Genomic DNA, 13105 nt, shown 5'->3' with positions numbered 1-13105 from the left:
TCTCCAGGACTTATTCTTTGTAAGCCTAGTACTTATTCTATTGGCCTCTTTTGCCAAACCACTAAGTTACGGGGTTGTAAACATGCCAACATTGGTTGTCAAGCGATGGGGTGGGGGGACAAGCACAGACAAACTCAAATATATATATATATATAATGGGCTTCTTTCAGTTTCTATCTACCAAATCTACTCACAAGGCTTTGGTCAGCCCAAGGCTCTAATAGCAGACACTTGCCCAGGGTGCCATGCAGTAGGACTGAACTTGGAACCATGTGGTTGGGAAGCAAACTTCTTACCACACAGCCATGCCTACACTTACAAAAATATCATGAACAATATCTGGAGGGCAGGATCAAAGCAATCCCAAATTCTGTAATCCGTTTCATGTCTTTATTTCTTTTTATCCCAGTCTTCCATCTTAGACCAGCTAAGAAGGTCACATGTGTGCAAAAAGGCAATCAATGATTTCTGTAGGTTTGTTCTTTCTGTTTTTTAATAGACATAAAACAAGCTCTTCTCACTGAAAATCGTTTTTCAGTATAATTACACGTTGCAATAAGTTGCTGCCTATCTGACATATGTTGCAGAAACAAAGAGAAGGACAATATCTTGTGTTAGGCATTTGTTGCAAGAAGTGAGAGATGTTGTGGTTGTTTTGCATTGATCCATTGTCTTTTCATGAATTGCTCTATAAATAATTGGGTTGCTAATAGTCATCTCTCACGTAATCCTCGTTTGTCTTTCTTTTCACTATTATCGGTCGTTGATCTGCACCCAGTACTTACTTTATTAAGCCTGATATTGATTCTATTAGCCTCTTCTGCTAAAACTGCTAAGTTATGGGGATATAAACAAACAAACACCAGTTATCAAGAAGTGGTGGGGAGAGAGCACATACACACGACAGGCTTCCACACAGTTTCCATTTTCCAAATCCACAATGGCTGTACAGTGAGACTGAACCCCAATGATCTATTTAACCACACAGCCATGCTTGCATCTATCTTTTATCTTTTTCTGGTTTCAGTCATTGGACTGTGGTCATGCTGGGGCACCACCTTGAAGGGTTTTAGTAAAGCAAATCAACCCCAGTATTTGATTTTTTTTTTTTTAAGCCTGGTACTTGTTCTATCAGTCTCTTTTGCTGAACTGCTAGCTTACAGGGGCATAAACACACCAACACCGATTGTTAAGCAGTGGGTAGGGGGACACACACACACACACACTTCTTTCATTTTTCCATCTGCCAGAACCACTCACAGGACTTTGGTCAGCTTGAGACTATAGTAGAAGAGACTTGCCCAAGGTGCCATGCTGTGGGACTGAAACCAGAACCATGTGGCTGGGAGCAAGCTTCTTACCACGCAGCCACGCCTGTGCTTATAATTTTTTATTTTTTCATAAACTTATTAATGCACTGCTTCCTTCACACACATGAAAATAAACATTTGAAATAAGTTTTTGGTTCGTTATTCAAACAGCCTAAACTAAATTTAAGACATAGGTGTGTACAATCATATTTAACATGTTCATGTACACACAGATGTAAGAAAAAAACTTACGGTGGAAATAGTTTCGGCAGAAAATTCTCATGACTGATTCAGTGTCTCTAGCTGACGAAGTGTAACGAGGTAGAAACACGTCCTGTAGTCCATTGATATTTCTATAGCACAGTAATGTGTTTCACACACATTGTGATGATGCAGCTGTGTAATTAAGAAGTTCACTTCTGAGCCATGTGGTTTTGAGTTCAGTCTCACTGTGTGGCTCCTTGGGCGTCTTCTATTATAGGCCTGGACTAACCAAAGTCTTGTAAGTGGATTTGGTAAACAAAAACTGGAAGGTAGCTCACCATGTGTGTGTGTGTGTGTGTGTATATATATATGTATATATGTATATGTGTGTGTTTGTGTCTCTCGTGGTAGTCGTAAATGAGTGTCACTGTTATACAAGCAGTGTCCTTCATTTCCAATATTCTGCAAATGGATTTTCTGGTTTGGAGAAAATATTAACTTAGTTGGGAACAGGTGACAGGCAGAGTATCCAGTTGTAGAAAATCTCACTAAAAAAACTGTCTGAATGGACAGAAAAGCAGATGTTAAAATGATCATGGTCTTTGAGGAGAATTTCCTCTTCAGACAACAAAAGGTCTTTCCACTCCTGAGTCTACACAAACATATTAAATATGGTTTCACACACTTGTATTTCATTCAACTCTTTGTGCATGTCTGGTTAATAGATTTAAGATATTAAATAAAGTCCATGTGCCAGGTGTGACTTACAGTTTCTAATCCAACGATTCCTGGTCCAAAGTATGTTTAGATTCATACAATTATGTGTTTTTCATTTGTCACGCATCTTGCTCTGTTTATAAATATTCTTTTTTTATTATATATGATCTAAATATATTACAGAGATGTACTTGCATAGCAAGTGACCTGATCTGAGATTGTGTGCTGAAACAAAAACAATTGCAGCATGGAAGGTGTTTATAAGCCATTTAAAAACACACAAAAACTGTTAGATTCACTTCAACATTTAATTTGTCGAAATATTTTCGTCACTTTGAGACCGCGATTTGTTCGTGTTTTTAAATGGCTTATAAACACCTTCCATGCTGCAGTTGTATCTTAATCTATTATATGTTGTAATTTATTATAATGTAGCTACCTAAATTTCTCAACATATGTCATGAGATGTGATTCTTAATTATTCTAGAAACTTCCAAGAGAAACGCTAAGCTTCTTGTATAATTAAGAATCACGTCTCATAACACAGATGCTTCAAGAAACATAGGGAAGGGAGGTTACTCTATGATCTTTCTTGCAAGGGAGATCATTCAACTATTTAGCTACTGCTACAATATATTTCATGTAGCTCTCCCTATGGCAACAAATGCCATAGGGGGAACCTAAGGTGTCATTGCAGTGGGACTGAACCCGGAACCTGTTCTGGCTCCTCCTCCTCTCTCTTCATCTCTCATCACCTAGCATGAAACTCTCTCTCTCTCTCTGTCTCTCATAATCCCCCTCGGTCAGAGTTTCTTAGTCTGGCAGGTTGCATGGTGACCCTCCCTAGCGCTGGTGCTCCAATAAGAAAGGACCCAGTGCTTTGTTGTAAAAGTTGCTGGCATTTGGAAGAACATCAAGCAGACCTTGGGGTGCAACAGGAACTTCTTTCATCTTTTACTTGTTTTAGTCATTAGACTGTGGCCATACTGGAGCACTGCCTTGAAAAGTCTTTAGTTGAACAAATCACTCCAGCACTTATCTTTTTTTGTTAAGCTTAGTATTTATTCTATTGATCTCTTTTGCTGAACTGCTAATTTACAGGGATGTAAACACACCTACACTGGTTGTCAAGCTGTGGCAGGGGACAAACACGGACAGACACATCATCATCATCATCATCATACGTCTGTTGTCCATGCTGGCATGGGTTGGATGGTTTGACCAATGCTCAAAAGGTGCTATTTATGTGCCATTGGCACAGGTGCCAGTTATGTGACCCCAGCATCGGCCATGACTACAATTTCACTTGACTTGACGAGTCTTCTCAAGCACAGCATATCGTCAAAGGTCTCAGTCACTGGTCATGGCTGCTGTGAGACCCAAAGTTCAAAGATCATACCAGATCCACTCTCAAGGATTTGGTCGGCCCGAGATTATAGTAGAAGACACTTGCCCAAGGTGTCATGCAGTGGGATTGAAACCAGAACCATGTGGTTTGGAAGCAAACTTTTTTTATGACACAGCTTTGCCTGTGCTTATGTTGAACTTGTTGAAACATCCGACTAATGCCAACATGAAACAAATACATGAAATGATGATGATGATGGTGATGATATGTTCAAGTTAACCTCCTTGTAATGTTCTGAACAAGTTATAGGCAGACATCAACAAATTTGTAAGTTAGTCTTGTTATAATATTTGCTTTAGCAACCAGTTTTTCGCTTCCCTATAAAGAACCGTATAAAAGAGACAGCAAAATTTTAAAAATAAACTTCATTTTCTGGTGGTGCTAGTTTCTGTAATCTTCCCTATAACAACTTGCTGTATTTATAGTTCAATGAAGGATTCATAGGAATTTCAAAAGAAAATTTTCCACTATAACAACCAGCTGGTTATTTTCATATAAAGAACCATAAAAAACAAATAACTGAAAAAATGATTTTCTCTGTTTGTTTTGATTTCATTTACTGAGTTTTGTTTTGTTTTTGTTGGATTAGATTTTTTTTTTAATGTTCTGAATGCTTTTCTAAGCTTTCTAGAGTGAGTCATCTTTTAAAAATTCATTTTTAACTAAATTATTCCTAAATTTGTCGTTAATTGCAGATGATAATACTGTTCGTTATGGTTTTAACATAATTTATTAGAAACACGCAAACACAAACCGTATTATATAGACAGACACTGTATATTCTAGCTGAGTTTTATAGGCTATTGCAGTTTGTAACTGGGTCATGACAACGGTGATGTGGTTGTGAAGGAAACAGGAATGTTAAATACAGAACTATAGGTGTGGTGCAGAGGACATATAAATCATAACACACAAAATACATTACTACATAATATCTATATTCGCATTCCTGCACACACGCATCTATATCGATCTCAGTTACATTTACTACCCCCCCTCCCCGCCTACTGTCTCCACCAATCACTTCCTTTCTGCACCTTCTCTCCCCTCCCTCTGCTGCTCTCCATCATTAACTCCTTATTTGCTTGCTGTCACCCTCAATACCTTTACATGTCAGCTGCAATCCTCACGCCCTCCCCCAACCTTTCCTGTATTTCTCTCCATCATTTGCTATGGTCACCTCACCGAGCCTCTATACTCTCACCACTCCCAATGTCCCTTCCCCCCCATCCCCAACACATCCCTACCTTCATCTCTCACATTATCACTCCCTTTATCTCACTCTCCAGCTCACTCTCTTTTGTTTTCCAACTGGGGTATCCATGTGTCTACTCTACAAGACACCTATATCTGTCCCCTTAAATCCCTCAACTGGCAAACAGACACACCCACTTAATACCACTTCCCAGATGAGTGAGGTCTGTCATGCAAGGTACTTGGTGACCCTGTCGATTCCAGTGTCACATACAAAGCAACCAGTACATTCTGTAAAGTGTTTGACATTAGCAAGGGCATCCAGCTGTAGAAACCAAGCCAAAACAGACATGCTAGTGGCACGTAAAAGGCACCCACTCTCAGCGTTGTTGGCATTAAGAAGGGCATCCAGCTGTAGAAACTCTGCCAAATCAGATTGGAGCCTGGTGCAGCCTTCTGGCTTGCCAGCCCTCAGTCAAACCGTCCAACCCATGCCAACATGGAAAACGGACGTTAGACGGTGATGATGATAGAAGGAGGAAGGTCAGTTATAATAATAATCACAATGATAAATAACAATAACAATAGAATAATAAAATACCAACCAGAAAGGGGTCCAGAAATGAGCAGGGGGGGGGGAGGAATCATACAAAGGGATTCTAAGTATCCCATACATCCATGTAACAACTCCAGATTGTCAACACATCAAGTACATATACCTTCTCTCAGTTCTCCAGCTCTTGCAAGCCATTCTGGAGCTGCAAAGTTTGAGTAAACCCATTTAGCCACACAAATTCCCCCATTCTCACTCATTTATGATTAAAATATAATAGAGAGTAGCACCTCTCTCCATCTCTCTTCAAGAAGTTGATGGGGGTTTGATCTGAGACAGAAACCTCTGCCCTCAAGCCTTTTGACTGCATCCACCGCACTACTTTGTACACCGTGTTACTAGCAACTGACTAAAGCTGAGTCAATCAGCTTTACCACCTTTCCTCTTCTAAAGTTGGCCTTGTGAGCAAAACAATATCATTAGAATAGAGATAAACTGTTGATAAGGGGAGTCATGACCTAATCTCCCTCTCTGGAGTGAAAAGAGTTATCTTTTAATGTCCTTCATAAACACAACATGAATGTCTCTCAACTAAGTGTCACTAAATGGTTCATTCTGCTGAAATAACCCCACCCCCACCTTTAAAATTTTTTTATTTAACCCTATTCATACTGATCTGTCCCCCACTGCATGTAGTTCTATAATATAAACTTTGTTTAAAGTAATCTAATTTGTTTGTCAAAATTTCATTATAATTAACACCAGCTTAATGATGACAGTTATTCCATTGTTATTTTCAAAATAATTGAAACCAGGTCAGTGTGCTTCAAATGAAATCTGGTAACGAAAGGGTTAACCCTTATATTAACTTGCCAGAGATGTCCGTTGTTCTATGACACAAATTTCCTGTTTTAAAGTGATCTAAATTAAGTTCTTCCATGAACATTTTTTTTTATTTTTGTTCCAAACACCAGTTTAATTACAACAGTAATTATTCTAATTTCGTCAGTATTTTCAAAATAGTTAAAACAGTAGCAAAATCTTTCAACAGAAATATGGTAACAAAAGGTTGGAAAACAGACATAAAATGAATGAAATTTATATTTCCTAGATATCCGTTGCTTGCCTTGCTTTCATGTAGGGAATGCCTCTGATTTTCAGGCATAATGTATTGATACCTGCAAGATATATAGTGCTGTACATGTGGACCTTACATCATCATCATCATCATTTATTGTTCCTGTGTTTTATTCTGTGTATTCTTTTAGCTGTGATTGTTGTCTTTCTTTAATTGGACTTGTATGTCAAGTAAATAACAGTTATATCTATTTAATATCTTAGTATGTAAGGAATGGACCTGGTAAAGCACAGGCTACGAGCCACCTTTTGTCGTCTATACAAACTGCACACATGCTCAAAGCTTACTAACTTCCTACACTTGGATCCCTGGATCGTACTTACTTATTACAGTCAGGGGTTGCTGGCATCGGTCACGATTGGTTGGTACTTTTTGCGTGTCACTGGCACAGGAGCCAGTCAGGCGGACCTGGCATCAACCACGTTCAGATGGTGCTTTTTACGTGCCATTGGCACAGGAGCCAGTAAGGGGCACCGGCTCCAGCTACGATATTGGTTTTACTTGACTCAACAGGTCTTCTCAAGCATATCATATCGCCCGATGCATCAGGGGTATTCTTAACAGGGCTGGACTTGTGTGGCTGCAATCTCACAGCATATCTCCAGAGGTCCTGGTCTCCTGCCATTGCCTCTGTGAGGCCCAATGTTCAAAGGTCATGCTTCACTACTTCATCCCATGTCTTCCTGGGTTTACCTCTTCTACAGGTTCCTTCTACAGTTAGGGTGTGGCACTTCCTCAGAGAGATAGAGAAAGCATCTGTGTCTATGTATATGTCTTTGTTCCCCACCACTGCTTGACAGCCAGCGTTGGTTTGTTTACATCCCTTTGACTTAACAGTTTGGTAAAAGACACTTATGGACTAAGTATCAGGTTTTAAAAAGAAATAAGTACTGTGATCTATTTGAAGGCACTGTCCCAGCATGGCCCCATCTTGGCCGCAGTCCAATGACTGAAACCTGATAAATGATAGATTTACTCCATCAGGTCTGACTTGGGACAAAACAACAACAGCAACAACAACAACCAGTAGTACCACAAGCCAACAAAGGAGTCTTGACTCGGTCACTTAACCTCCTAGAAATAGCTGGCAAATGCTCATCTATAAATAATGAGGTTATCAATTCGAAAAAATTATAATCTTTCTAACAACTCATCTCATATTTTTCAGCAGACTCTAACATCCCATCTGTTTGACTGGACATACTTGAAGGGAGATGTACTCTATTGTTCTAAAGGAACATATATGTACTCTTGTTGTGTGTGCTCTTGTTGAATTAACTCGTGTATATTATCACTAGTTATTTTATCAATACTTGTTTTCTCATCTTCTCCTCCCTCACTGCTTCCAAACACATCATCATCAGCCTCCATCCGATTTGAAGTCAAGAGTTACGAGCTGAGCCGTCAAACAAGTTTTACTTTCTCTATTTCTCTCTTCCATCTCAATGCACTCGGCTCTGTTTTGTTTATAACTCAAATCAAATCACCTTATCAACTGCTATTTATATTGATTCTCCTTTGATATTTTCCAGGTATCCACAAATAAAACTCGCTACATCATCGGAGCCATTCTGGCAGAAAATGGTGCCTTACCCAATGAGCAGCTGAAAACTACTTTAAAAGAGAAAGGTTACACTATAGCTCGGTTCCCAGAAGTGAGTCATGCTGTGAAAACAATGTTTCCTTTCAAATGTACCCTATCAATATTCATTGCACTCATCAGAGTCTACCCACAGTTAGGAAGCTACCTAAAGGTAGGTTTCTCTTTTCTTGTTTTCTTGTTTTTGTTTTTTTTTTTCTTCTTCCAGTCTGTCTTTTAACAGATTGGGAGCATTGGTTATGTAGTTTAAGAAGTTCACTTTCCAGTCAGAAGGGTTCTTGGCTCAATTTTGCTGCATGTCGCCCAAGCAAGTGTCAGCTATATCCCCTGGTCAACTTAGACTTTGTCGATAAAATTAGGTAGGCGAACAAGTACAGTAGCCATCATGTATCATACTTGCAGTCAGCCACATGTTCAGACAAGAATTTGTTGTTTCTCTTAAAGTAATAAGCATCTACTGATGTTGTGAATACCTGCCTTGCTGATTAAAAATCTGGTTCATGCAATTGAAGCAGTATTTAATTAAAATAACCATCTGTGCATTATACTTAATGTATATACACTGTAGATAGGTCAGTCACTGCTTGTACTTGTTCTGAGATAACATCTCTTATGGATGTGCAGTGTTAAAAAAATGCAAATTAATATAAGCGGGAAATGAAAATTTGTTTGTCTCAGTAGCAGCCAGCAAGAACACCAGATGCATTTCAGCCCTTTTGAGCCTTTTAAATGGTGTTTACCTACAGCTGGCCTCATGCCTGGACAAGAATTTGTTGCATCTGATTTAGGGAAAAACAAATAAAACATTCACTAATTTTGCAAGTTGCCACTTTAATTGTGTATACCAGATTGCAAGTTCAGTCCATCGGTTGGTCTGTACTTGTAATCCCCCCTCTCCTCACCTTCACCAGTCTTGCACACACACACACACACACACACACACACACACACACACACACACAGAGTCATACTGTGCCCACCTGATAATTACATTAAAACTACAGATTTCTGTAGAATTGTCAACATCTTACATCAACTTTTCCATGTTTGCATGGATCAGATAGAATTTGTCGAGACAGGATTTTCTAATGCTGGGTGCTCTTTCTGTTGCCAACTCTCACCTCTTTCCATGCAAGGTAATATTTTCCACCATTTTTTCTTTTCTTTTAACCATGGACAACACAGTGGCCAGACATGTCTTCATGGAAGATTGCAAACAAATGATGTTACTTGTATGATGGTGAAGCTAGTTAGCAACAATTAGCAGACAGTGTTAAGACAGACACAAACACTCACCCACATACATGCATAGGAATGATTGGCTTTTTTCTGTTTCCTTCTTCCAAATCCATTCACAAGGCTTTGGTCAGCCTTGGGTTGTAATAGAAAGCACTTGTTCAAGGTGCCACACCGTGGGACTGAACCCAAAGCACATGGTTAGAAAGTGACCTTCTTAACCACACAGCCATGTCTATCTGTAAATCTGTTGCTCAAACAGATGGAACCTCCAGATCCAATCACATTTAAAAGAATTGATTTTTTGCTTAAGAAAGAAGTGGGATGAGAGTGTGTGATATTCATGCTTTTGTTGAGAGAATCAAAACCCGAAAAGGATCCGATGAGCCAGAGGACTGCATTGAGTTCCACTCTCTGCTTTGACATAGTTTCTATGGCTGTGTGCCCTTCCTGACACAAGCAACTTTACAGAGTGCACTGAGTGCTTTCTATGTGGCACCAGCACCAGTTGGGGTCACCAAGTAATTTGCAAGACAAACATCCTTCAGGTAAAAGGGGGAGAGTTATTGAGGGAGGTGGCTTTGTGCCAGATGAGGGGATGTTAAACTATTACAGAGGGATAGCAACTGGTGTCTTATAGTAGAGGAAATACATAGCTACCATGTGTGTGTGATTCTATGATATCATATTTCAGGTTTCGAAATATTTTTCTGACCCTGAAGAGAAAGCCTAGCTTTAAGATTGCAGTTTTAGCAAAGTTATTTGCATTAAATTATGTCCCATCATCATCACCATTTAACGTACATTTTCCGTATTGTCAGGGTTTGGATGGTTTGACAGGAGCTGGCTCCAATTATCTGTTTTGGCAAGGTTTCTATGGTTGAAATACCCTTTCTAATGCCAACCACTTTACAGAGCATGCTGGGTGCTTTTATTATGGCACCAGCACAGGTGCTTTTTATGTGCCGCCAGCATGGGTGCTTTTTACGTGGCACCAAATATATATATATATATATATATATATATATATATATCATCATCGTTTAACGTCCGCCTTCCATGCTAGCATGGGTTGGACGATTTGACTGAGGACCGGCAAGCCAGAAGGCTGCACCAGGCTCCAATCTGATCTGGCAGAGTTTCTGCAGCTGGATACCCTTCCTAACGCCAACCACTATGAGAGTGTTGTGGGTGCTTTTACGTGCCTGTACAGTTGCCAGGAATGAGATATCAAAGACTGTGAGGCCTAGCATTTGTGAGTTTGATAGTTTTAATTGCATTTTGTTGATGACTAAAGGGGGGCGAAGTACAGGTAAGCTATCAGATCCTCTGGGAATGTTAATCAGGACAGATCAGCATCTAGTAAATGTCCGTCAGTGCTTAGAAGCTATTTCCTTTTTTTACTTTGTATTCCTTATGCAGGTTACAGCTGACCAATTCCTTAGCAGGCATTTCATTGTATAATTGGATAGTAATCTTAATTCTGTGTGATCTCAGTTCACTTAGCTGTTTGGATACCAGTGATAGAACAGGGTTATGTCATACCCAAGGATAAAACATCTTTCATTCGCTTAAAACTATCCAGCAGCCAGAGCTAAGAACCAGCTCTTGCATGTTATTTTCCGTTTGAAAAGTATTCATAGTTTTATATGTCCTTTACTGCCATGCCCACCCCTCCCAGCTGAGAGGTCTTTGACTTGAAGTGCCAGTACCACATAAAATGCACTCATGCTGGTGCTATGGAAACACACCCATGCCGGTGGCACATAAAAAGCACCCAGTACACTCTGTAAAATGATTGGCATTAGGAAGGACATCTAGCTGTAGAAACCAGGCCAAAACGGACAATTGGAGTCTGGCCAGCTCCTGCCAAATCGTCCAACCCATACCAGCATGGACATTAAACAATGATGATGATGATGATGATATATATATATATATATATATATTAATAATATTTAGCAAAAGCCAACAGTTTCATGCATTAACACTTACTCAACTACTTACAAAATTAGTTACATATCTACAATCAGTAACGAGTTATGTAAGTGCTAACACATGAAACTCTTGGTCCTTGAGTCACTCTCTTGCTTCTGCTAAATATTAATAATATATATATACATACTCATGTTTTGGGTTGTATTTTCCTGTTTGTATCACCATATATATATATATATATCTCTCCCACCCATGCTAGCATGGAAGGTGGATGTTAAACAATGAGATAGATAGATAGCTAGGTCACCTAGATTGGACTCTTTGGCTGCTCATTGAAATATATTTTTGTCGTCTTTGCTCTGATGAACTTTCCGGTCTACTGTCTTCTGTCAAGACTTTTAAACATGTTACCTGCTTATCTTCCCAGGCATATCATTTCTCTGTTGAGCTTCCTGTTAGTCATAAGTCTTTTTTATTCAAATAGCTTCTTTCCTCTGACTGCTCCTCTCTGCAACTTGCTACCATTGTTTTGTTCTCCTCTAATTTATGATAATCAATCCTTTGAGCTTTCTGCCACTTGACTTCTTTTGAATTTGTAGGCCCCTTATTTTCCTCAAGCCTTCTTTGAAAATATATGTTTCATCATCATCATCATCATCTGTCTTTCATGCGGGCAGGGGTTGGATGTTTCAACAAGATCCGATGAACGAGAAGACTGTTTTGAACTCTAGGTGTCTGTTTTAGCATGGTTTCTATGGCTAGGTGCCCTTCCCTGATACCAACCACTTTACAGAGAGTATTGAGTGCTTTGTTGTGGCACCAAAACCTGTGAGGTCACCAAGTAACTTGCAAGACAAGACTCTTCTGCTGAGGGAGATGGCTTTGTGCCCTGATGTTGAGAAGTATGATAGAGAGACAAGAACAGGGGTCTGGCTGGAGAGAAGATACATGGCTACCCTATGAGTGGGTGGGTGTGTGAATGTACACACACACCTTCCATCTGTTTCTGTCGTAGTCTGGAGACCTACTACATGCTTATATAGAATCAGCAATGTGTCTAGCAGAGGTAGGGCAAAGAAGACCCTGGAAGAATGAGTCCAGACAGGTCTGGTAATGTGGCCTCACAGAGAAGGTAACACCAGAAGGTGGTGGGGACAGTATGGCAAACTCTTTGAACCAATACCAAGAATGTCTCTTGAGAATAAAGCTGATGATAACATAAAAGATGACTTTGAAAATCCTAATGTGACGGAGTGGAATGTTTTTTATCCTTCCTTGGTTGATAAAAATAAATACCAGTAATATATTGGAATCTATCCAATTAACTGTCAACATTCTCTATAAATAGGCTTTGTGCCAATGTTAGAAATCAGTTTTTTACATTAATAATTACAAATATCTGAAATTGTAAACCTATCCAACCCTTGTTGCCAGAATATGAAGATGCTGGCATGGCTGTGTGGTAAGAAGCTTACTTCCCTACCACATGGTTCTGGGTTCAGTCCCACTGCATGGCACCTTGGGCAAATGTCTTCTACTATAGCCCCAGGCTAACCAAAGCCTTCTAGGTGGATTTAGTAGCCCGAAATTGAAGGAAGCCTGTTGTGTGTGTGTGTGTGTCTCCCACCACTGCTTGATACTTGGTGTTGGTGTGTAACTTAGTGGTTCAGCAAAACAGACTGACAGAATAAGTATCAGGCTTTAAAAATAATAAGTACTGGGATCAATTTGTTTGGTGCCCCAGCATGGCCATAGTCTAATGACTGAAACAAGTAAAAGCTAAAAAGATGGAATAAATAAATAAAGA

General features: G+C 39.5%; 1 protein-coding gene across 1 annotated transcript in view; it reads left to right on the top strand.

The window, feature by feature from the left end:
* Nucleotides 1-13105, top strand: part of LOC106880527 (uncharacterized) — a 35584-nt gene that overhangs the window by 14779 nt on the left and 7700 nt on the right. The window contains exon 3 of the mRNA XM_014930502.2: nt 8057-8278. Coding sequence (XP_014785988.1) covers nt 8057-8278 — 222 coding nt within the window. The remainder of the gene's footprint in view (nt 1-8056; nt 8279-13105) is intronic.

This window comes from Octopus bimaculoides, chromosome 6 (assembly GCF_001194135.2).
Source record: "Octopus bimaculoides isolate UCB-OBI-ISO-001 chromosome 6, ASM119413v2, whole genome shotgun sequence".
Lineage (NCBI taxonomy): Eukaryota > Metazoa > Mollusca > Cephalopoda > Octopoda > Octopodidae > Octopus > Octopus bimaculoides.
The sequence above is the reverse complement of the archived record's forward strand: the minus strand, read 5'-3'. Positions and strand labels throughout refer to the sequence as shown.